We start from the raw sequence: 24,540 nt of genomic DNA, 5'->3' as shown, positions 1-24,540 counted from the left end.
CCACTGCCAAAACACAGACTTGAAGTAGAGGGCCTTGGAGGTACTGCACAGCAACTCCTAAAGCAAGCAGCTGGCTGCAAATACGTAGCAGTAACTCATTACAGCTCCTCTTTGAAAGGAAGCATCATCCTGATCCGGAGGAATTCTGATACCCCATTTGCCAGTGATGAAACCACAGCTAAACACAGAACAATTCAGAGCATGTTCTAAATGAACTAGTCCCACAGGAGCATTTTTAGATAAACTCTGCTTTACCAGCACAGGAGCTGGCACAGGACACCAGGAAGCTTTCTCTGCTGGTACCCACATGCAGACAGAGAGCATTTGGCAGAGAGGGTCACACTACTGTGGTGATGTAGCCATATAAGAACTATTCCAAGACAGGCATTTATAACAAACCTGTGTGCCAAAAAATCCTGTGTGCCAAAACTGATCCATCATTTATACACACATATAGATGTACTTTTAATTTTATGCTGCCCCTCTTTCTCATAGAATTCACTTATGACTTTTACCTATAGCTATACCTTTCCTGCACAGCAGAACACAGGATAAAACCCTACCTATAGCAAGCTATTTCTGCCTAATTATGTGAACATCAGAGTGCTTGGTGATGGTAATTTAAGACTCTAATAGGTTACACTATGTTTGAAAACATAGTTAACAGTAATAAACTGTGGAGAAGCTGAAAAGCAATTTGTGTGCACACTTATCAGCAGTGTCTATAACAAATAAGGAGGGTTTTTTTCCCTATGCAACTATTTAAAACTGCTATTTAAGCTTGAATTATTTTGCATACTTGTTTTTTGCAATAAGAAAAATTGATGATCATCCCTCCTGAAACAGATGAATTATTACTTTGAGTTTCTCATCCCTTTAATCAAATGACAACACAAAATTTTAGATTTTTACTCTGGGACAGATGTATTAAAAAAAGGAAAAAAGGAAAAGCATTTGTCAGAATTTTTGCCTTTCTCTTTAATCTGCAATATAACTTTTTACTTCTACATAACTACAACATTGGCTAAAATGTAGTAAGATACTGTTACTTCTCTTTGCGTGGCCACTTTCTATTAATTCTACCTGTGAAACTTCAAGCTGTACATTAAATATAATTAAATATTTGTATATAAATTCATGATAGCATTTAATGTTTTTAAATGGTAAATAGTGAAGTCAACTTGACAAAAATACAGGCTTCATCTTTGTTTCAAGGCTCTCTTGTAAATCCAGCGCACCATGCACTATTTGGCAGCTCTTTGAGATGGGTGGAATGAGGGAAAGCTGAACCCAGCAGCCCATACCACAGCATTACCTGACAAACCTGGTCATGAGTATTTTGATACAGCAAAGATCACTTGCAGATGCTTGTTTTGCAGAGATAGGGCCTCATATGCACAAGCTTGCCTTGTAGCCCTAGGGCCACCCTGCCCAGCTACTTCTAGAAGTGATCAAACCAATCTCTGCAGCAGTACATTGTCTGCCCTTGCACGTGTTTGCATCTGGGGTTATTTTCCTCCCAAGATCGTACCTTGTGATGAATTCTGCAGATTGTCCTGTCTTTGGATGCCAGGCAGATTTTGAGGGGGAGGAGGGGGTGGCCTCTTGCAGAAAAAGCAATCTCTCCTGCTCTCTTTGAGCTCATGCCTTACATTGACATACAAACTGCCAGGACTGTTGTGATAGCTGTACGAATCCTCCTCTTCTTCATCTTCATCTTCTGTCTCCTCTCTGCTGTCTTTTAGGTCATCCTTCTTTTCCTCATCCACTTCAACTTCTTGTTGGCACCTCGATCCAACTGCATACTGATCTCTTGAGTTCTGCTTGGCTTTTAATATTAGAGAAAGCATTATTTCATTTAAAAATTGCCATCTGGAAGCACTTCTTGTTTCAAGGATTCCTACAGAAGCAACACAATGGCTAATAAAACTTTTATGAACTGGTACAGCAGGAAAGCTGTCAAATTCATACCATCAGTGAAGAGCTTTTTAAATATTTACTAAATCAACAGTGGAAGTTTTTGCTGTATCTTGCTACTCTGATACACATCATCTTCGTGTGTGCAATGTTAAACTTTTCTAGAGTGGCTGTCAGAATGAAATCACACACATTTTCCCTGCCTCCAGAATTTCTATTATCTGACTTTCAAAGCAGCACAGTGCAACACTTTGCAAAATAAAGCTGTAACTCACACATCTGTGTTACTGCTTTTTGTACAATGGGATTTGGGTGCTGATTTGAATCTCTCTAAACTGAAATAGACATGGTCCATGGGAGACATGACTGTAGACTTGTGGAAACAGAGCTCTTCTCTCTCTAGTCTTTTGGTCCACAGACCAAGAACAAAGTGGAGGACGTGAAAGTGTACATTTTAATCACTATGTACAGCATCAAAATTTTAGTAGTCAACCTCAGTAATGTAACAGAATAAACTACACGATCTCTCAGCAGACTTTACTGAGCCCTTGAGGTAGGTTTCCATTCTGAGTTATCCTTTGGTGAAGCCTGCCTTTCACCACTGATTCAAATGGGAAGTTAGGGCATTTACCTGGCTAACGTGGTACAATTCATGCTCTTTCTCCAGGTGTTCACCCTGAGGTGTTCCCATACACAATGTGACAGAGACAGTGAAAATTTTATCAGAGCAAACCTGTTTTTTCACAGTGTCTATTATCTACCTCTATGTGCTAAAGCAACCAGTTTGAACTTAGTGAGTAAGAAACGTCCTTTTCATATGTATGAGACAGTTGAAAAAATAAAATTGTCAACAAGATAAAAAGAGGATTAAATTTAGTCTCATAGATCCATGATACTGTAAGATATATGCAAAAATATATGCCATTGGTAAATGCAAACAAGCAACTTTGCAGTTTTCAAGGGGAACACATACAGATCGTCAACAGGCTTGTCACCAGTCTGTGCTTGGAAGTAGGAACATCAAGCTGCAAATGTCAACTATCTGTGCCTCCACACAGGACTCAACTGCACCTGTAGGCAGCACCCCCCTTTTATGAAGGTTCTTCTCTGAGAGCTTGAAGAATTCAGCAGTTTTGTAGGTTCAGAGTGGAGATCACAAACTTACAGAGTTTAAAAGGAGGGGTGGTTGCACTGAGGTCTCTCTTACTGAACAAGAACTTTATTGAATCCCTCAGCTGCCTTCTCCTTTTAGGACATCTGCCCTCCCTGGAAGTTGCAGTAACATGTGGAAATTGAAAGTGTCAGAGTAACTTGCCCTCTCTGCCTGGGAATTCATTCATTTGATGCATCACATGATACATTCATTTGAGCAGTACCAACAAAGCTGTCCAACAACATGACTTACCCATGCCTGGTGGAGCTTCTGAGCCTAACATAAGCTTGTAAGTGTCGCTGTCTTCCACTTCCTCCTTGCAATTAGTGAAGTCACTTGCTGCATTGTTCTAGAAAGAAAAACAAAGCAGAATATTTGTTTTAGTAGCATCATCTCCTGCCCTCACATTTTGCCATTGATATAATATACAGTGTTCTGCTAGGAGGAAATTGAAGACAGAAGCATCATGCATTTGCTGCCTATAGTGGTATACACACTGCAGGCAAAAGGACTGTGTATCTCACAGTGAAAGAACACCATGTTCTGACACAAACCACCAAGTTTGCACAGCAAAGATTTAAAGTCACTGGCTTTTTCCTCTCCCTAGCACTTTGCTGGGCTGTCCAGACAGTTCCCAACTCTGTTCCCAGCTGTGAAGCACTCAAAGATTAAGAGAAAGATCAGCAACAGAAAAACACGAAGTTCATAGGCCATGACTGAAGAGATCAAGGGTGCAAGAAATCTCTGGGGAGCTCATTACAAACAGTGGTTTGTACCAAAAGCCATGTGTGTGCTGAAAAACCAGAAATGGGACTGCAAAGCATGTTTGGAGTTCTACCTCAGTGACCAAATGTGGCAGTGTGGTGTGTTATTCCTCTAGGAAGCTCTTAGTTCGCACAGTGCTGTGCAAAATTAGCCCAAGGAGGGTCAGAACAATGGGTTCTCTAAAACATTATCTGTGTGTTTCCTCAAGCTGAAGAGGTGAACTTCTGCTCACCAGTGAAAAGCAAGCCTCTAACACAACTACAGAAAGTTCTGCTGTCTAGAATATAGAACACACGTTTGTTAATCACTGATTTTCAGAAACAACTGGAATTTCAAAAAGTGTCAGATTTTTTAAAGAAACCCAGCAGGACCTTGATTCTAATGTAAGTGGGATACAAAACTATACCCTATTGACACAGTGGAGCCCTCAATAATTACTCAGGAGTTTTGAATCACAAAATCTTAACTCCAGGGGTTTGAATACACCAACCCCAAAGAAGATAGGGAAACAGCATGGTCCATGTATCGTCCAGACTGCAAGGTTAATTACAAGTAGAATAGTGGACAGTGAAGTCAAGAGGAAGAACTTGTAAGCTTCTGCATGGCACAGAAAGTGATTCTCAGGAGCTCATGCTGGACTCTGAAGAAGTTTGTTCCAAGTATCCTGCTGCCTCGTGGCACCCACAGCCACTGACCAGGGACAGAGTTCTCACTGCATGAAAGAGGAAAATATTTTGAGAAATAGCAGTTTTTTCTGGGGAACTGAGAATACCTTCTTCCCTGCTGCTGTTTTACATAGCCATCTCCTGAATGCCAGTCTGAAGCACTGCAGCCACCAGACTGTGCAACAGGTGCCTCCCTGGCTTGCTTTGTTGCTTTACAAACACACCTGGATACACATCTATATTCCCCTTCAACAACAGAAGATTCATCTCTGCCTCCTGTGCCCATATAATGTGTGCACCAGAGAGAGAATTTTGTTTTTCTTGAACTTCCCTCTTATTTATGTAGTTCCTTTATGCTTCACAGGAACAGGATACCTCTCAAAAGCCCCAAAGTTAGGGCTTTTCAGAATATTTATTTTCAAAAGATTTAGTCCTGCACGTGCAGGACTAAATCTAAATGTAAGTGTACATTGTAGGAGTAAAAAAGGACTTTGATTTGTTTCCTGTGAAGAGAAGACGTGTGTAGAAGAAATCAAGCAAGGAGAGATCTAGATATATTAAGTTCTGCTATGACATTGGAGTACCACACCCAGGAAATTCTTTCAAGGTGAAATTTGAATGTTTCAGAAGACTGAAGGTCAGCTGTCCTGCTAGATTATAGCTGCTCCAACTCAGCTGATAATGCTGAGTTGTAGGGAATTCAGGATGCAATTCAGAAGTTTAGCCCCTGACTACACTTTCTATAAGGCTCCTGGACCTGTGAGACACAGAAAAGCTGAACAGATGGAAACAGTTTTTAACTAAATATGTTTACATTAGGAAAAAATTCTGTATAATGAATAAATTATTGACAGAAGTCTCCTCTGACACTGAGCATGTTGACACCATGCAGCTGAAAATCGTGCAGTGTCTCCAAAGCCAGCAGAAAGTGTCCTTATTTAAGAATGCAAATCAACATAACTAAATTGGAATAATGCCATGGCTCAGCTTGCAAGCCTTGCCCTCATGCCCTGAATGAATGCTCATTGCTGTTTAAGTTTGAAGTATCTTTCATATGGGCTGGGTCATGTAACTTGAATGTAGTAGCATAGCTGAACTTCCAAGTTGTTTGAGCCTGCTTGGCTGAAAATGGATCTTTGATTTACTCTAGAGATTTCTTATGGATGTCAAGACACCTTCCAAAGGAAGAACTAGCTTAACTAGAAAAAAAAAAAAAAAGTTGTTCTCAGCACAAGACTGCTTACAAAGGACTATGGAAAAGGGGTCTGAATGCTTGAAACTAGTTTATGAGTTAGCAAAATAATTCAAAATAATTTCCTTACTTCAGGATGCATTGAAAGTCCTTTGAGAGACTGAAATTGCTTCAAGTCCTAAGATTAAATGCCGCCTCTCAAAGTCAAAATGTAGATACCTAATTTTCTGTCTTTTATGCATTTTAACCATCTTTATTATTGATTTTCAAAAAGGTAAAGTTTTTTAACAGCTTCAAAACTGTTCCACTTATACAAAGCTTAAACTGGCTTATCTCAGTACCTTACTCAGGAATTCATTATGAAAATTATTATAACCATCTTGTCAGAATTTTTTACAATGCTCTTCCAAAGAGCCAGCTTTGTAAGGTATGTGTTTGGAAGACTTCTCCTTGTTAAACTGATACAGTAATCCATGCTGGCAGGGGCTGACACCATTGAAATTAGGGGCATTTACCTTATTGTACAGTGAGTAGTGAAATATTAAAGAATTCAGAGGAATCTAACCCAACAGTGATGTTGTACCAAGTTATGGCAAGAGTGAGAAGCATCTGGACATCTGCACTTCATTTATAAACAGTTACTCACTCACAGGTAAATACAACAATCACAGCTTACATTAGCCTTTATGTATAAAATATAAATGGCTATATCTAAAATACATCCATAACATATATTTCTAGAAACAAAGTAAGAACTTCTGATTTGTGTAGGGCAATCTAATCTTCTTCTGGATTCTAGGGCATTTCCAACTGCCTGTTGAATAGAATTCAGGCTTGCAAGGAGACATCCCAAAAATACCCTCCAGTCACACCAAGGCCTGTTCTTCCAAGGCTGAGACAAATCTGGTTGCCTGATTTGTTTATAACATGTCACCACAACATTCCTTCTTATCCCACTCTCAACATTCAAAGTTTGCAGTTCTGCCAAGAAATGCGTTGCTCATTTGTCTGTCTCCCACTGCTCTGCAGTTCAGCATTTCAGAGCAGAGGACAACTACAGCATGGCTGTCTTACAGGTACAGTTTTTTAGGCATCCTCTTCTGACTATTAAGCAACAAGATAACATTCAAGTCACTGCCAGTCACCCGCAGTTGAACCTGTGTTGATCACCAGGAAACACCAATTTCTACCATGTGACTTTCTTGAGAGGCACCAGTCCAAAAGATTCCAGCAGCTGCCCTCTCCCTCTGCTGATATGGAGCCCTGATCCTCCTGGGATTTTGAGAAACAAGTTGTCAAATGCTGGTTAAAGCTACCACAGTCTATACGGGCTTGCTAGAAAGGCTGCAAGAGCATATAGAGCCAAGATCCAAGCGCAGCAATGCTTTTAAAAGTATCTCATACCAACTGAGCAGTATGTGGATGTCTATGTCTTTGGAGTCAGGGCATCCTAAAGAAAATAAGCATTTTCTCTAAATATCATTAGAAAAGAAAACTAAGAGGAGATGGTCTCATTTGTACTTTTTATTTCAGCACCTTTTGTTTTTTTTCTCTTCAGTGCACATCTCAATGAGGCAAACAGTCCTCTTTGAACAGTAAAATCAACAGCTTGGAAAACCTAGAAGTTGATGTGAACTGCAAACACTTCAAAATTTCATGTAACTGTATTAAGAGTGTGTCTACTCATAAATCACTATATTGGATCATGGACTTGGAAGGAATTTGAAAAATCTTTCTATTATTAAAATTGCTAACAGGGTACTGAATAGTACAAGAGCCAAGATGATACTAATTAATAAGCCTTTCTATTTTCACAATGAATTGTTGAAAAATACCCTTAAAAACCATTTCTTATTACTTCTGATTTCTTGTTAGCTCCATTTCATTTTGTGCCTTGGTCCCTCTCACAGTATTCTTAAGTGCCTATGCTACAATTCTATCATGACATTAGCAACCTGATACAGCTTCTACTTCCTGTGGACTTCATAATCCTACTTGGGATTGTTCTCTTGCTACTCTTTCAACCTTTCCTTCACAATGCGGCAAGTATGCACTCGTATATGCTTTTTAATTTTTTTTTAAAACTGCTATTATGTTGTTATTTTTCATTCCTGTCATAGAAACCAGATACAATAACATATCTTAGGCTGCTCTCACCAAGGTTACCCTGTCTGGACAACTTCAAATTATCTCCTCTTCTTTGTTTACACAGAAAAGAGCCCTCTAGCCGTTTCCTTGACTTAAAAAGTCAAAACCTTATCAATGCAATTAAAAACTTGTTGGATAATGTCTCTTGCTGTATTCCTTTCCAGACAGATGCTGGTGACCTGGACCTCAGCGAAAGCCTATGTGTTGGTACACAAACACACTGAAAACATCGTCCCACCGGGAGCAAATTTAAGCACAGAACAAAATGGGATGTAAATAGGGTAATCTCAGCACCTCAAGACAGAAGAAATTGTTTTCCTTGGCTGGATGTTTCCACCATTTCTTTGTCATAGGTGTACCAGATTTGCTTTCTAATATTCTTGCTTTCAGACAAACTGGATTGAAACACAGCAGTTGGATTTTTTTTCCCCCAGCCCCACGTAATTTGCTCATACCACTCCTCAGACCTGCCAGCACTGTTCTGCTGACTCTCAACGCAGAAACTGAAGCAAAAGGGATATATTTCCTTTGGGCATCTACCTTCACAGCTTTTGCTCCTTTTCTCTTACCCTCACTGTGGTGTAGCCTACACTATGCCCATTATCACTGTCCTGCCAGAGCTTTCCAGAATGCAGAGGTTAGAACTATACCATAGGAAATACTTTCCATTTGCTTGCAGTCTTCATGAACTGCTAGCAAGCAATTTGGCAAACACTTTTATTTCATTAGGTTCCAACTGCATCCCCGAGCCTAGCGACCAGCTATTCTGCTCATAAAAATTTTTCTAACTCTCAAGTCTGCATTAATTACAAATATTCACATATTCTACAATGTAAAATATTCATCAAAGTACTGGAAGTGTTTAAGTATTTATGACTCATTTTCCCAGGGTCCTGTATGAGCACCTGGAGAAATGACTGAGGAAGTGAGCTTCATAAAATTGATTGCATGCATGAGGACAACTCCAACATTGTTGTTCATTAGCTTTGTTAATATCAAACACCTTTAGTACCCTATTAGCTTGCTTGATAACTCAGGCTTGCAAAAACCCATGAGAAAACCCTAAAGCATAAGGGCAATGAATCATTCAATACAGTGTTACAATCCAAGACAAAAACCAACCTGGTTGTAAAGCTGGGCAGGTGGGAAGAGCAGTGGTGGAAAAAAACTTTCCTGCACATGTTCTGCCATGCAATACTGAAACAAACAGGGCTTTAAAGCAGTGTGGGCTGAATCCAGCCCTGGAAACACTTGAACTCACCCTCCTGTCCTAAGCAAGACTTGTCTTAGCAAAAGCCAAGAGTGGCATGTATTATCCTTCCAGCCAAAACTGCTGCTGCCATCTGCTTGCTTCCCATGTGTCAGAGCCAGCTGATGTGCAACGCAGTCTGCCCTCTGAGGAAGCACAGCTGAGCCAGCCCTGTGTGCTCCACCCTGCTGCCCAGCTGGGCCTCAGCTCTGCTCTCTGCTTCACCACAGGAGAGAAGGCAGAGCCTCAGCCCCACACCACTCCTGCACATCTCAGGCTGTGCCCAGGAGCTGCACATGCAGTGCTGCTGAGCCAGAGAGATCAGCACTTCCAACTCCCAGAAACGAATTAGAACACCCTTCCCTGCTCTATTTGTTTACAGGAAAGGTGTGAGGGCATTAGAAGTCCCTGGGACTTTTCTCACTGATGCCTTTCAAGGTTGTGCTTCCCATGATTTCCCTTCACTTTACTGTGCCTTATTGAGGCAGCATCAACACCAGATGTCAGATCTCAAAGTCTCTCTAGCATCCATTATCCAGCTGGGCAAGAGGCAACTGACTTAAAACTGTGTGTGCCACACAGATTAGACCACAAAAAGAACAGGTATTTAACATCAGCAACTGGTTTTGAATAAAGCTGTTCATTCTAGGAACAAAAGGCAATGACTGATCTGTTAGTCAGAATGACTTCTCAGAGTAGCAGGGAAACATAACTTACTGCAAACCCCTCATGCCTTCCTCACACAGCTGTTTACACCATGTGGCTTTTTATTAGATGTCTGGACATAATAAACACAGTAGTGTTGTTGAATCTTAAATATATATTACCCCCATCTCCTTTTGCCTTTGACATACATCCATTAGGCCTTTAAATTCCAACAGTTTTAAGTGTTCAAGGTCAGGATGGAGAAGGCTTCAAGCAACATAATCTAGCGGAAAATGGCAGGTGAGGTGGACTAGATGATCTTTAAAATTCCCTTCTGATTCTACCTGAGCAGGACACAGGATTTTTGTGTCCTTCAAAGGCATGTTCCTGCTGTGTAAAACTTCAGCATTATCATTCCCAGATTTCTTTTGTGGGGTCATAGGTGTGTGCATAATTGCTTCACTTATCTGTATGGGTTTCAGTTTAACCCAACACTTTCTACTTTTTTTTCATGTTAATTCAAATCAGGAATATCACATGATCTGGTGGATAGGCATCCTTATGTGCTGATCACACAAATCCAAACAAATTAGAACACAAAAACCACATACTAAATAAGGTATAAAACCAAGAAGGACACAGAATGACAGTAAAAATAATACTGTGACATTTGCAGTAATTTGTAAAATTCCCTCTGCCTAAAATTTGTCCCAAGTCTCAGCTGCTACCATGTCTGCAATAATGAAAGATAACAAAATCCTAGCGTTCCCATTCCATTATGCTAAAGGTACATAAAATGTAAATAACTACCAAAAAAAAGAGATTACATACAATAAATGAGAAATAAAATGCTCCACTGCCAAAATCTAATGATTTTGTAATCAGTCTGGAGCAAATGTATGACTGAAACAAAGTATTTGTACTATATTAAGAAACTAAACAAATTAAAACATCAATGAATACCTAACTTTGGGCTCAGAGATTTTAATAACAGGAAAAAGGAATTGTTTCATTTGAAATTATCTTAAATAGTAATCTTAAATAATTTCTTTCTGGGCTCCCTTATTAAACCATTTCACTTGCACGTTTACTTTAACTTCATTACAAGCAGATCTGCTGCACTGCATATCAGCCAGCATCCCTGAACTGATCCCAAATAATTGCAACATTATTTTGTGCAATTTCACACTTACTTTGTGTGCTTGTCTATCAAATCATAGCAAACTTTCTGCAACTTTGTTAACTCCCGCTTTTCACTGAGTTTCTGGGGGGGGGGGAAGCTCTCTCTTTGTAGGAATTCACACCCACTGGGAAACAAATATACAAAAAGACCTAGAGTAAGTAAAGGCTTGGTATGTTGATAACTGTTCACTTATTTTTATACAGCCTTTATGACTATGGCTGTGAGAGAGAAACATTTACTGCAAGAGAAACAAAAGGAGATTTCTACTCACACAACTAAATTTACTGGTATATACAAAAATATGTTCTTAAAAAATCAAATTGTTGCAGTCTCCATTTGAAGAATTTGTGTTCACTTTCCCTCTTCTATGCATTTATGCTGTTCTCTAATCTAGCTACTGAGCATCAAGGGATTTTTCTTCTGAACATTCAAAAATAAAATTTCTCCTCAGACTCATTTTAGCTCATTTCTCCTTTAATGACAATTCTTGTTACTTCACTTTTCACACACCCACACAATTTTTTGAAAGACTTTCAAATCTTGTATATTACCGATTCTGCTGAAAAAAATATCCACTACTGTTTGACAGGTTGTGTAATCATTGCAAACTCCACAAAAGCACTCCCAGCTCTCACACAGGTTAATTTTTCAATCTAGCAGAGTAAGAATTTTTTCTTGCTTTTCTGTTTTTTTTTTCCTGGGCAAAACAATAACCATTCTCCAGAGAGCTTCTCTTTCACTTGATGACTATGATTACACTGCTTGAACTCTCAGTGGAGTTTCTAAATTACCACTCCCTTAGCAGATCCAGCAGTACAGAATCACAGAATCATTTAGGCTGGGAAAAGACCTTCAAGATTATCAAGTCCAACCACAAACCTAACACTGCTAAGTCCCACTAGGCCCTGCCCCTAAGAGCTGTGGCAGCCTGTGGACCAAAACTTGAACCAGCTCCACTCCTTTGCCAAGCCAGCACTGTTGAAATTCACCATTATTAATTTTCCCTCCACTTATTTCTTTAATGCCTGGGAGATTTTGCTTTACATTTGCTGAGATCAGTTCATTAAAATACTAATTTCAAGCAGCAGTTTTCTGCTGGTGAGCACTGCCTGTGGTGCTGATACACTCTCAGTGGCAGGAGAGTTCATAGATGCTCAGGTCCCTGGTAGTGGAAGAGGAGGTTGAAAATTAATTGCCTGAATGACTGACAGGAAATACAACAGAATTTTACATCTCATACCTGTTTATTTCTGCTTTTGTTTCTCCTAGATGGCACATATGAAAGCTTTTTTTTTGAAATCCAAAACAAGAAAAAGTAATTGGCTCTGAAAATCTCAGATTCTCTTAGCAAATTACATAAGCAGGTAAGAATTTTGCCTTTGTAAAGCATAAATATGTTTTGGATGACCACAACATCATCCACAAGTGTGAAATATTTCAAATACTGCAGAGTAACAGCTAGACAGAAATGCACCTGAAAGGGTAATGGGCAAGTGGAAGAGCAACACTTCTGGAAGGCTGAAGATTAGCACAACAGAACAGCTGATGCTTAAGTAAGAAGAGTAAAAAAAAAAGGCATTTAGCAAGGTTTTGGGCTCCTGAAAGAATCAGTGACTATCTGGAAAGAAAGGAAGAGGGTGCAGAAGGCATTGAGAAAATGCATTGAATGTGGTCCCAGCTCAGGCAACTTTCAGCTCCTTTTCATGTAATGAGGAAAACATGGTCTGGCTGAGCAAAAGAACATGCGGTACTGTTTGTTTCAAAGCCCTGTGCTCCAGGTTACTGACAAGGATGTCACGGACTGTACTCTAACTTGCATAGATGCTCCTGGCAGAACATTTATGATTTATCACTGGTCTCAGGCTCTCTAGCACTAACACATCATCATTCCTCATTTTCTACCCTGTATTCCATTACACACTGCAGAGTGCTACCCTAACATATAAACAGCTGCTGTATTTTGCATGAGAACTATATTTTAGATGCCAAGAGTCACCATATTGTAATTCAAACTCAAGTAACAGAAATTTCTGCATTCTCTGGTGACATCTGAGATTCTGCCCTTCTGCCCTGAATCTTGGTAAACACTCAGAAATTTTTCTTTTTTTACAAAAACTATCAGGAGCTTTGCTCTATCTAGGCAACTTTTAAAAATATATTGCATTAAAGTAGAATAGGATAAAGTGTTGAAATCTGTGAAATACCATGGTATTTCTAGAATATGTTCTACATAAATGTGCTAAGAATAGTCAAGAGTTTTCAGATATGGGTGTTAATATTCAGGTTCTTAAAATCTTTGCGTTCCTAAACAATAGGAAAGCTAAAGAATGAGAAAAGCAGTTGAAATAGCAGTTATTACCTGTACTGCATTCAACTATGCCTATTAAAACATAGACCATACACAAAACCAGCAAGAATTATCTAGTGAAGCACTTCTGTGGGAAAACACTGCTACAGCATGTGGTAATATCAGGCACTTAATAATAAACAAAAGCAGGAAAAACATAAAAGGCAAACCTAAGAAACGTTAAAAAAAAGTGAACCTTTTCCACTGTGAAACAGGTGTCATGTAAATTACACCCTTAGTCAATCAGATAGATAATTAGTCACTGCAGAATTTAGTCTTCCAATCCAAGTAAGATCCTTCTCTTATTTTTGCTTGACTCTAAATAGATCTACACACAGCGCATGCATTTGCTTTCAGATTCAACTGTTATAAATTTGCCATGAGTACTCTGGCCATTCTGCACTACTCTTTCAGTTCAGGTACATCTTGCAATTTATGAACTGAAGGATGGTGATACTGTAGTTAAAGAAAGCAAATGAGATGACAGGTTCTACAGGAGAGTTTGCCTCTTTTTTCCCTAAAATAGAGATGATAATTTTTCATTCTGTAAACAAGTTTCAGGACTTGGTAACAATCAGTAAACTACTTTGAGAACTCTTTAAGTGTAACTCAATTTAAGTGAAAGCTCTTCTCTGTCTCCCAAAAAGACAATCTATGCATTTGGTCAGTGACTCTACACTGCTGTGTTCAGACAAACAATCTCATTTTAAAGTGCTTTGCTGATTTCACATGTTTCAGTGACAGCTGGTTTTATTCTATATCTGTATATTTACTACATTCAAACTGTATCAGTTGTCTCAGAGATACACCCTGCATTCACAGAAAACAGCTAAAAGAGACAGAAATCCAATCTTATTTGGGTCCATTTTTCATACAGCACACAAGCAATATGAAGTTCATCTTCCTGGCTTCTACAAACCCTCTGACAATCCAGAAACAATCCAGGAAAGAAGGCAGCAGTAGAGAAAAAGAACGCCAAGCTTCCTTATAAGAGTCTAACAAAAGTATTTGCAACTCAGCAAAATAAAATTATTTTCAATAATCTGTTATGTACATAAAGTCACGTTGTGTTTCACCTGAATATTTCCACTGTAGAATCACAGAATGGATGGGGTTTAAAGAGACCTTACAGATCATCCCCCTAGCTGTGGGCAGGGACCTCTTCTGCTAGATCAGGTTCCTCAGAGCCCCATCCAACCTGCCTTGAACACTTCCAAGGATGGCACATCCACAGCTTCTCTGGGCAGCCTGTTCCAGTGTCTCACCACTCTCACAGTAATGAATTTGATCCTAATATCTAATCTAATACTATCCTATTTTGGTTTGAATCCATCCCCCTCCTTGTCCTGTCCCTACACGTTCTTGTAAAAAGGCTCTCTAGCTATCTTGTAGGCTCCCTTCAGGCACTGGAAGGCCACAATTAGTTTGCCCCAAAGCCTTCTCTTTTCCAGGCTGAACATTTCCAATTCTCAAGTCTTTCCTCATAGGAGAGGTACTCCATTTCTCCAACCATCTTGTTGGCTATGAAGAGAAAGTCCTGATGTTTGAGCAAAAAATTATACAACATGAAACGTGGGTTAATAGAAGATGCTACTGAAATAAGCAGAGGTTTATTTGTTGTAATTTTACATGGTATTTCTCTCTGAAATGCTCACATATCTTAAGGAAAACACCAAGTTCTCTTAGCATTGTTTGCTTACTGAACAGTAGCAAACTAACAGTAAGCAGCCACCTGTTCTTTCAGGGTCTTCCTGAGAGTAGATCTATGGGATTTGTACCTGGGATCACACACACTTGTGAAACCTGCTGTGGTACGGGGTCTCTGCCCCTAGACAAGACCAGCCTACTTGATCCTACTTGTTTCATTCCTTGCATCTTCACCACAGCCTGACTTCAGCTGTAGCTGCTTTCCATGTAATCCCCCAAAGCAGATTTCAGCATTGTATCCTCTCAGAATTTTACATGAACAAATGTGAGTTAAACAACAAAATGCACTGAATTGTGTGCTATATATCATAAAATCTGTCTCACCTGAGGAAAGGCTAAACAAATATAGGTGTTTTGCATAAATCCAAAGGAAATATATTCCCTGACTGATGACTCAAATACAATTAGTGGCTGCTTGCAGAAGGTAAATGAGTATCTGCTAAAAGCCATAAAAATCACTTTTGATGGTATGATATGCATTGAGACCTACTTCTGCTTCAAGAGAGACATACAAATAACTATGTAATTTCTGATCTATGTAATTTCTGTTCAAAAAAGTGAGCAACAAGTTTTCTTCTCAATTGAGGGTGGGGGGAGCCAATCAAACTGGAGTAATCAGCCTGCTTCTATGCTAGTAACATCACTATTGGGAAATGCTTAGCAAGCACAGCTCACTAAAACTGTATTTGACAGCCATTTTAATGGCAGCTGCTGCAAGATTAGAACTTGACATGAATACAGATCTCAGATATTACCTTTTCTGTAAGCACTTTCAGTTTGCAAGAAAAGAAAGAAGGAGCAAATGACAAAAAGAGCCAAGGTAGAAAAAGACTAAAAGATGAGAGAGAAAAAGGGCAAAGCAACCTACATCTGACACTCAGTGTGGGGTTTGCTACAGCATCATGTTCTTGTTTAATACCAGCAATGTTAGTCTCCTGCAATTACCTGCTCAGTCCATTGTGTGTTTCTAATCCACAGTCAGGATCCAGAAGTGTAGTTACTGAGGTTTATCATTTACAGCAGTGGGCCAAGCCTTGCTTTATGCAGACACACCTGCTGCATTAGTGTAGAATGAGATGCTGATGAACCTGGGATGTAATGAATTAGTGGACTGGGCTTTTCTCCTGCTCCCATCTCTCTTTCAGACACCTTGTAGCCACTACTATCAGTAATACCACACTATATAACAGAAAAGCAATTTAAGCAAGCTGAGGTATTGGAGTTACTATTAAGCAGTTGGATTCTACCATTTCACTTTCATTTTTAAAGAGAATTTATGTTTTTTTCCTAATAGGACATACAGCAATTTTTAACTAGCTCATTCCCCTTCATCTTCTCTGTCCCCAGCACCACACAGAAAGTAGCTATTGAGTGTAAAGACTGTGTAATTCTACAAGAACTCAGGAGGTAAAAGGACCCAAGCAGCAGATGGAAGAAAAGTAGCAGTCAGTTACAAAAGGAATCTCATTTTATTCTTTCCCCTGAGGCCTCTGCCAGTCATGTTGTGCACACTCTGCTGCATGTGCATGCTGGGCAACACTCTTGGGGCAGATCTTCATGGGTAGTAAAATGTGTGTCAGCCTCAAAAGGACTGTGACATTTTACATGAAGCACTGCCACCTATTTTTTTTCCTAAATATGTATAACAGTGGCGGAAGAATATCTGAATCTAAAGATGTATATAATGCACCTATAAATATGGATCTGCGGAGAAAAAAAGTTACAAATGGACTACTGTGTCTCACTTGAAGGTTACTTGTCACAACTGACCTCCTATTAAATGTGGTTACCCTGGGAAGCAGAAATAATAAAAGAAAAAAAGATAGAGATGGCACTGTATTTATTACCTGTTGCCCATGGCACTCTGGTATTGTTTTTCAATTGACTGCTTAGTGTCCTGCCTTATCTTTTTGTTTCCATGTTAGAGTCCAAATTCCCTTTTGTGGAAATTTAATAAAGCATCCAAACTCTGTCATGCAATTCCTGTGATGGGTAAATTTTGGATATTCACATTTCACTGAACAAACTCACAGTATGTGTAACTTCATGCAGCGTGTGATGCTGAGGATGTTTAGAAATTGGATTTATTGTGGATTTATTTTAAAATAATCTCTAATGCTGAAGAGAGTTTATTGTCACAGCAAGCAATTGTAGAACATTGAGAGAATTTTACAGGTTATGAAGGAATGAGTGAGCAGTGTGAATAGAAAACCTTAAAATTCAATATGTTTTGAAATTCAAAATCTTTAGTAAAACCATAAAGAAGAGACAATGCTATTTCAGAGGAATTACAGTTTAAAGAATATGAAAACCAGCAAGACCCAAGTGTACTTCATATTGGGATTTCTATTCCTGTCTAAAATGCTTGAAGGGTTTGTGTTCTCTGAGTGCTGGCTGAATTGTTGCATAGATGAGGGCTGAGGAACCCAAGACTAAAAAAAAAAAAAAAAAAGTAATTTTTAAATTTTTTTGGCTTTGTTTTGAGACCTAAGAGGCAAGAGATACAAAAGACCAAATGTCTTGCTTTAACAAACTGGTTAAAAAACCCTAAACATTCCTGAAAAACAGGAAGTCACATCAGAGATTAATATGAAACCTGCAATTTCCAGGCTGTCTCTACTTCAGCAGCAAGGGCAGGACAGACTGACAGAAGAGAGAGGTACAGACTGAGAGATAAACAAGGACCTTGGGGCTGAGTCATGAATTCAGTGTCTGCTGCACTGTGGAGCAGCAGGCCCTGGCTAACTCGTGCTGACCTAGCAAGCAGCAAACCCCACCCAGGAAGAGAGATGGTCAATACAGAAGATTTGGGGCTTTGACCCTTGGTCACACCTGCAGCTCACTGTTCCATGGGCAATTTGTTCACTCTTCTTACCCTGGGGTGGTTGAGACTATTGCACTCATGTTTCTTGTACTTTAGGAGAGTTTACATTAATAAAGGAACACAAGCTCACGAGTACTGAGCCCACCCCAGCTGATTTAATAATTTCTTTGCTATCAATTCAAATGGGATGCCTCCCCTTCAGAACTGCAGGCTCTGCAGACATACAAGTGCTTTGTATGACTGATGCAATGGAATAAGTTAAATTTTGACATTTTGCTAAAAGAGATTTCACTAAGGATGACAGTGATTTGGCACACCTGGAAGAAAGGAGAAAAGCACTGACATGCAAGCAGATTCTCTTGCTTGGGAAGTTCTTCCCAAGATCTGTACATGACTCATAACCTGCCAGCATGCTGCCAAAAGCAAATCTAAAACTAGGACTCTATAGCCCAAGGGATACATACCTCACATAATTTCCCTTCCCATTAGAAAAGGCAAAGTTGGAAAAAAAGCCCAAAACCAACCTCTTTCCTGCACAGTTTTGGAAACAATGGAGTCCTCTGTGACCTAGGTTTGTCTGTGATGCGAGTGAACAGAAGAGGCAATAAAATGTTAAAGAGAAGGATGAGAGAACAGATGAACACATACTACCAAACTCAGTGTCCACCAGCAAATGATTCCACATAAGAGACTGAACTGAGGTTTTTGTACTTCAGCAGTCCTCCATTGTAGAAACTCAGGATGGTTGTTCACTGGCTCAATTAAAACCTTAACAGATGAATGACAACCCTGTTTCTGTGTCAAGGCATTGATGTTTCTAGGGAGAGGAAGTTTTAGTACTTAATACTACTTGTACATTGTAGTATATCAAGGAAATTGCCAAAGTTAACACAAAAGACTCATCTGAGATGGAAAGGTTGCCTCAAGAGATTATTTAAGGAAATATGATGGTGTTCATCATAACCTATATCTTCACACTAAAATAGCAACTATGACTCTTCAGCCTGATTCAGTGAAATACACAATTTAGAAGCTTTAGGAACAGCTTTTATTTACATTTTTATATTTCACTTCATTTTGCTCTACATGTTCAGATGTTGAACTAGTCAGGACATTCAGATTTCCCTTCTTCACCAGTTTAACTTTTTGATTGTCTCGTATAATAAAACACTGTCAGTCAATGTTCAAGATGCAAATGCAGAGTTTAAAAAAATATGCAACATCCAAATTGCTTTTAATAATGTAAGAAGAGTAAGCTTGAGCTCCGCAGAACTCTAAATATTGTCACAAAAAGGGCTTGGGGAGAGGCTCTTTTGCCTCCAAACAGCTTGAGAAGCTGAAACAAATAATTTGTCCTCACAGTTCTCAGTGCAGGATTGTGTATCCTTAAACTCGCACCCAAGCTATGCACCCAGTTAAAATGGAGGCAAATAACTAGCAGAAACCTATTAAAACCAACAGAAAGAAATTTTAGGGAATGAGCTGTCTCATGTTCAATGCCTTGATGGTCTCTTATCTAATCAATGTACCAGAATATCCTTTATCAGCCCAGTAGATTTTAGAGCAATGTCCTGTAGAGCCTGAAGAGAAAGTGGGCAGAGAAATTCTTCATGTAAACCTTTTGTTTCACAAAGCATCTAGCAAGGGTACCAGTCTCTCAAAGACACTGTGTCTTTCATTGTAGTTTTCTGTCAAATGAATCTGTGTGAATATAGATACCACAACCTGAAATACTGTGCATACCCCAAATCAACATACAGAATGTATTAATGCACTTTAATTACAGAAGTTCATCTGCATCACCACAACTTGTGGAATACCCAAGTCACAGGAAAGAAGAAAGGGAAAAACTGGAAGACGGAAAAATAGGAAAAAAGAAAATGAGGGAAAAAAAAAGAAAGAATTTCCCAAACCAGTGAAAGTTTTACCAGAAAAATATAAATAGCCACCAAAACCAGAGAAAATGAAACAGAGAGACAAAAATGAGAACCATTAAGAAGAGAAAGCAATGTATATAGAAAGAAAAAATAACATTCAAACCAAGCTATGTTGTTTTTCAACATAATAGTCAGAATATTATGCCTTCAGGCAGTCTTAAGAGAAGATAAGCCACAAATCTGGCAAGTTCTATAATTCATGCTCTTCATACGAAAAGAGAGCCTTGTTTGTACACATACAGGATGTTTATGACACCACTTGTGGCATCCATGGCTGAAGGTAAAGGGTCCCTGTGATACAAGCAGTACTTTGAAAATGTAGTAATTCCTTAAACATCAGTGGAACATCACAGCCATCTCCAGTCCTTTACACTTCGCAGAGAAGCTGAAGACAAGCTTTTTGTTTCTTTTGTGGGGTTCAAAAAAGAAAAAGGACATTGAGAGTATCTGGAGATAGCTGCTGTGACCCTTGGGAAAGAGCTGGAAACACCAGAAATGAGAAAATCCTGTGGGAGCTCCAGCGAGCAGCAGAGGAGCCATCCCGATGTACAGGCTGAGTTTGATGAACAATCCTGTGCACACAAAATAAAAGGTAGCAGCAGACCTTCCTTGGCCAACAAAAAGAGCAGTGGTATAAACACCAGGAGGCAACTTCCTACAAATAGAGAGAAGTACTCAAACCATGCCCCAACACCCACTGAAGCAAACAAGTTTTGCACAGAGAACTGATGCCATTTTTATCTCCTGTCAACCACAAACATCACCGCTTAAACTTCCTCTTCCAAAACCAAGAATTATCACTGGGAAATTGCTTCAGTGGTAAGAAAACCATGCTATCTTCTACTCAGACTCACAATATGTACACCATCTCCCTGCATTTTTATCACTGCAGATATATAAAAACAAGCTCTGGTAAATACAGAGAGAAAGTGACTTTTTTTTTTCCTTCTCTGATCATATTTTAAGATGATTTAAAAAAGAAAGCTGAAGCTGAAATGTGTGGCATTGAAAAGCCCCACAACTTTATAAACAAAAGAAGAATAAAATTCTACTCCTTTTCTGAAAACTAGAGTTCTTAGCTGTTTATACAAGGTGCTATAAATTATATCTTGTGCCAGATAGCCACATCTTTGCTTTGGTGTCCCTCAACGTTTAGGCTCCTTGGTTTAATCTCTTAGGTCCCTACAAAGCCTCCAGTTTCTTTCTCTGATGCTCCTGCTCAGTAGAGACTGGTTATTGCATCTTTCCCAGGACTGCAGTGTGAGGGCTGGAGGAGCAGGGCTGGCTCCTGAGACCCTGAAATTCCTTAGGCATTAATTTGTCACAAGCTCCAACCTTGTGCATAAGGGGAAAATTTTAAATTCATACAATCTCTAAATTTTTCAAGGTTTTTAGACTATTTACCTCGTGAAGTAACATAGAAAAATTACAAATATCTGTGAAACAACAGATGCTCACATGCCCTACTGCACTCCAAATTCCTTGCCATATTTCAGCATTCCTTGGGGCTAGGTCAGAGGTTCAGCACACAGCTTTTCAAGAGAAAAGAGCACCAGTTTCCTTTTTTAAAGGCATTTTTCCCCTTTCTTTTCCTCTCCAAACCTCACTACTTCAACCACTTTTGTTTTATAACCCCCTCCTCCTCACCTGGGGACTCTTCCATCAGCCTCCTTAGGTCAGCCAAGTCCCACCAGCTGATCTGTTGCTAAGTTACTACTCCTCTGTGTTTCAGACTCAAAAAATGATCTATCTGGGGCAACAGCCAACTTTTTGTAAAATATCACTCTAAATATGTGTTCACTGTAGTTAAAATGACCTGTTATTTTTGCTCCCTGGCATTGCAGATACTCTCCCTCTTCTCCCTGGTAAATTTTATAACAATACAGGAACAAAAGAGTGCCAAGAAACAAACCAAGCTCCATGTTCACAGGCTTGTTGTAGACTGTTTCCAGAACTGAAGTCCCAAGCTGCACAACAAGTGAACCCAGAGCCCATCCTATCCCTCCCATTTTAATAGCATGAGACAAACATGGAGAACATGCTCAGAGCAGGCACTGCTGCTTTACATGAAGCTAATCATGCCAGCTGTACTTTGCTGTAGCAAATGGATGGACTTCTATGGATGGATTTGTTCTGTTTGCATCAGAACTCAAATCCATTGCAATTTGGCCTTCGTACACAGCATCTTCCAAAGTTCCCAGGTTTTTTACCCCAAAATCTGCAGTTACAGCCTAATTCTTATTTCTCAGTTATTAGTCATAAACCCTACTAATTCCCTCATCTCCCCTGAATTATTTTATAGTCCCTGAGCATTCATGAGTGGAGAATCGAGAAATTAAGAGCAAATGAGACCATTTTTTTCCTCTTCCTTGATTCCTGCAGGCAAAAACTGTCTACAGCAAGAGATTTGATGAGTACTAGACTCATGTCTCTCTTGCTCTTAGAGAGGCTGTCACTGTTCCCAGACTGCAACAAAACATTTTTCAAACTCCTCCCTATGTCCAACCGTGAATTTTACAACTGCAATACAAAATGCTGTGCTGCTTTTGTTTTGGATTCCTCCTTTTTTTTTTTTTTTTTTTTGCTTGGGATGGCAAGAACACTGGCTGCCAGTTTACCTTGCAGATATACCACCCAACAGGCACTCCTCACAAAGCCATTGCCTGCTTTTCTCCACCTAACCGCATGGAAATTGCTACCTTTTTTTTCCAACTAAGCATATGGAATAACTTCTAAAACAAAGACAGAAGGCTGCTTGTTAAAGAGCGGTAGCAAAAATCTTGCTTCTGCCCTGTCTACCAAATAATTTGATAGGGGTTTTTCAACTGTCTTCAGCAGGAATTTGATGTTACTCCTACAGCATCGGGAGATGAATTTAGTGGACAATTAAGAACAAAATACTATCAGGCCCTTAAAAAAAGACAACTTAAAAGAAATAGAAAATTAATTTAGCAGTAAGCTGAGCCATGATATTAAGTGCAAGGTTCAAAAATGAGTATCTTTACTGTGGAAACTATTTCCTCATTTTCCACAGATAGTGTTATATTGTTGTATTTTACAATGCAAGTGTTTGCAAGATAAAAGACTACTGACAGTGAGTAAAGGCATGAAAACTCTGGTCTCAACAAGGTTAAAAGTGTTAACAATGTTAAAAATAATCTGGTTGACAGAAATACACAAAAAGCAATCTAAAATAGCTAAAAATGATGGAAGGCCACAGAAAGAACTTGCATGTGAAATTGTTTCAAGATTGCTGTTCCAGAGGCCATTTTTGCCTGGAAAGCAGTTTTTGTCATCTGTCTAGACCACTTCCAGTGACCACAGAGGGGACTGACCAGCAAGCATAATTGCTCCCTTCCCACATGTACATCTGCATTTCCCACCAAGAGGACTTCCAGAGACCTTGCCTGGGAGTCCAGACTGACACACACCCGGCAGGGTATCTGCCCTGTAAATTCAGCCTTTATGTATTTCTCAGACGCTGTCTAAAGAGGAAACTCTTATTTTGGAAGCCATGCATTTGTCACTAATGTCTCCACAGTCACAGAAGGGAATGAGGTCTGCAGGGTGATTGGAAAACCATTTATTACCCAGAAGCAGAGGGCCATGAGGCACCGTGTGCATCCAAGCCCGCCACCACTGCCGTCAGGAGAAACTGTCTGCCAGGTGGGAATTTAGGTCAAGGCCAGGATTTTTTCCCTATTATTGGTGTTAGGATTCTTCAAGATTACCAACAAGGTGATGACGTTAAAAAGGCTAGTAGGGTGCAGCAAAGTGTGTGTGATTTATGAGCTTATACTGAGTGTAAAGTTTGCTCTCCTTCTGAAAACAAATTCCTTTCTATATTTATATTGCAGCATTCAACACATTACATTGTCTCTATTCTACCTGTGCTTCCACCTCTCAAAATCCTACCTCAATTAGCACTGAGAAACAATAATGAAATTGCAATAAAGCATAAAAAAAGAAGAAATAATAAATAAAAAAGAAAAACCATCAGGCTTTTCACTGAGAAGAGATAAAAGTTCCACAAGGGACCTTACTATTGCTATCAATATCTTATGCTGAAAGCTGGAAGTTAACACAGTAAGGAGTGATACTACACAAACTAAAATAGAAAGCTCTCTCTAAGCAACAATTATAGCTTAAAGATGTTGAATGTTTGTGACTGTGCACACAACCCTTGACTGTATTATATTCTGTGGGGCAGATCCTCAGATAGCGATTTGGAGTCCTGAAACCAATTTATGTCATCTGAGGAGCTGCCTTATGAGAGTCTGACACTTTTATTAAACTGAGAATACCAGTGCACTTACTTCTGTACCTCTTGACTAGCAGTCCAATTATTATTCAGGGGATTTAATGGACTATATTGATGGCTACTGGTATTGTTCAGAGGGTTATTTTAAGTGTTTTGAAACTGAGGTACATAATGCAACTTTTACAAGTGGTTGCATAACCCAATGTCCCAATGCATCCCTATTTTCTTGACTGGTTACATTAACTCCCTAATGCACACACACACACAGACTGCTAATTCTGACCCAGTGGAATGACATTCACATTGCCAGTAAGATTTTTTGTTCTGAGTGAAAAATGCACTTTTATCCTCAATTACTGTACATTAGGAAAAACAAAGAGAAACAAAAGCAACTACTCCATGAAAGATTGGTATGTGTATCTTCTTGGGGCAACTAGTCTCAGAGCTGCAGTCAAACACATGCCTTGCATTTAGTTTCACAGATTTTGATCAACTGAAGTTGTTTCAAAGCTCTGTTCACTTTCCCTTCTGATCTCAGATCATCTTT

General features: G+C 39.3%; 1 protein-coding gene across 1 annotated transcript in view; it reads right to left on the bottom strand.

Moving 5' to 3' along the window:
• The window catches only part of BANK1 (B cell scaffold protein with ankyrin repeats 1), a 132,460-nt gene that overhangs the window by 20,798 nt on the left and 87,122 nt on the right, over positions 1-24,540 (bottom strand). Inside the window, exons 9-10 of the mRNA XM_030948002.1 lie at positions 3,323-3,419; positions 1,532-1,828 (exon numbers count right to left, since the gene is read on the bottom strand). Coding sequence (XP_030803862.1) covers positions 1,532-1,828; positions 3,323-3,419 — 394 coding nt within the window. The remainder of the gene's footprint in view (positions 1-1,531; positions 1,829-3,322; positions 3,420-24,540) is intronic.

Source organism: Camarhynchus parvulus, chromosome 4 (assembly GCF_901933205.1).
Source record: "Camarhynchus parvulus chromosome 4, STF_HiC, whole genome shotgun sequence".
Classification (NCBI taxonomy): Eukaryota; Metazoa; Chordata; class Aves; order Passeriformes; family Thraupidae; genus Camarhynchus; species Camarhynchus parvulus.
This window is presented reverse-complemented; position numbering and strand designations above follow the sequence as displayed.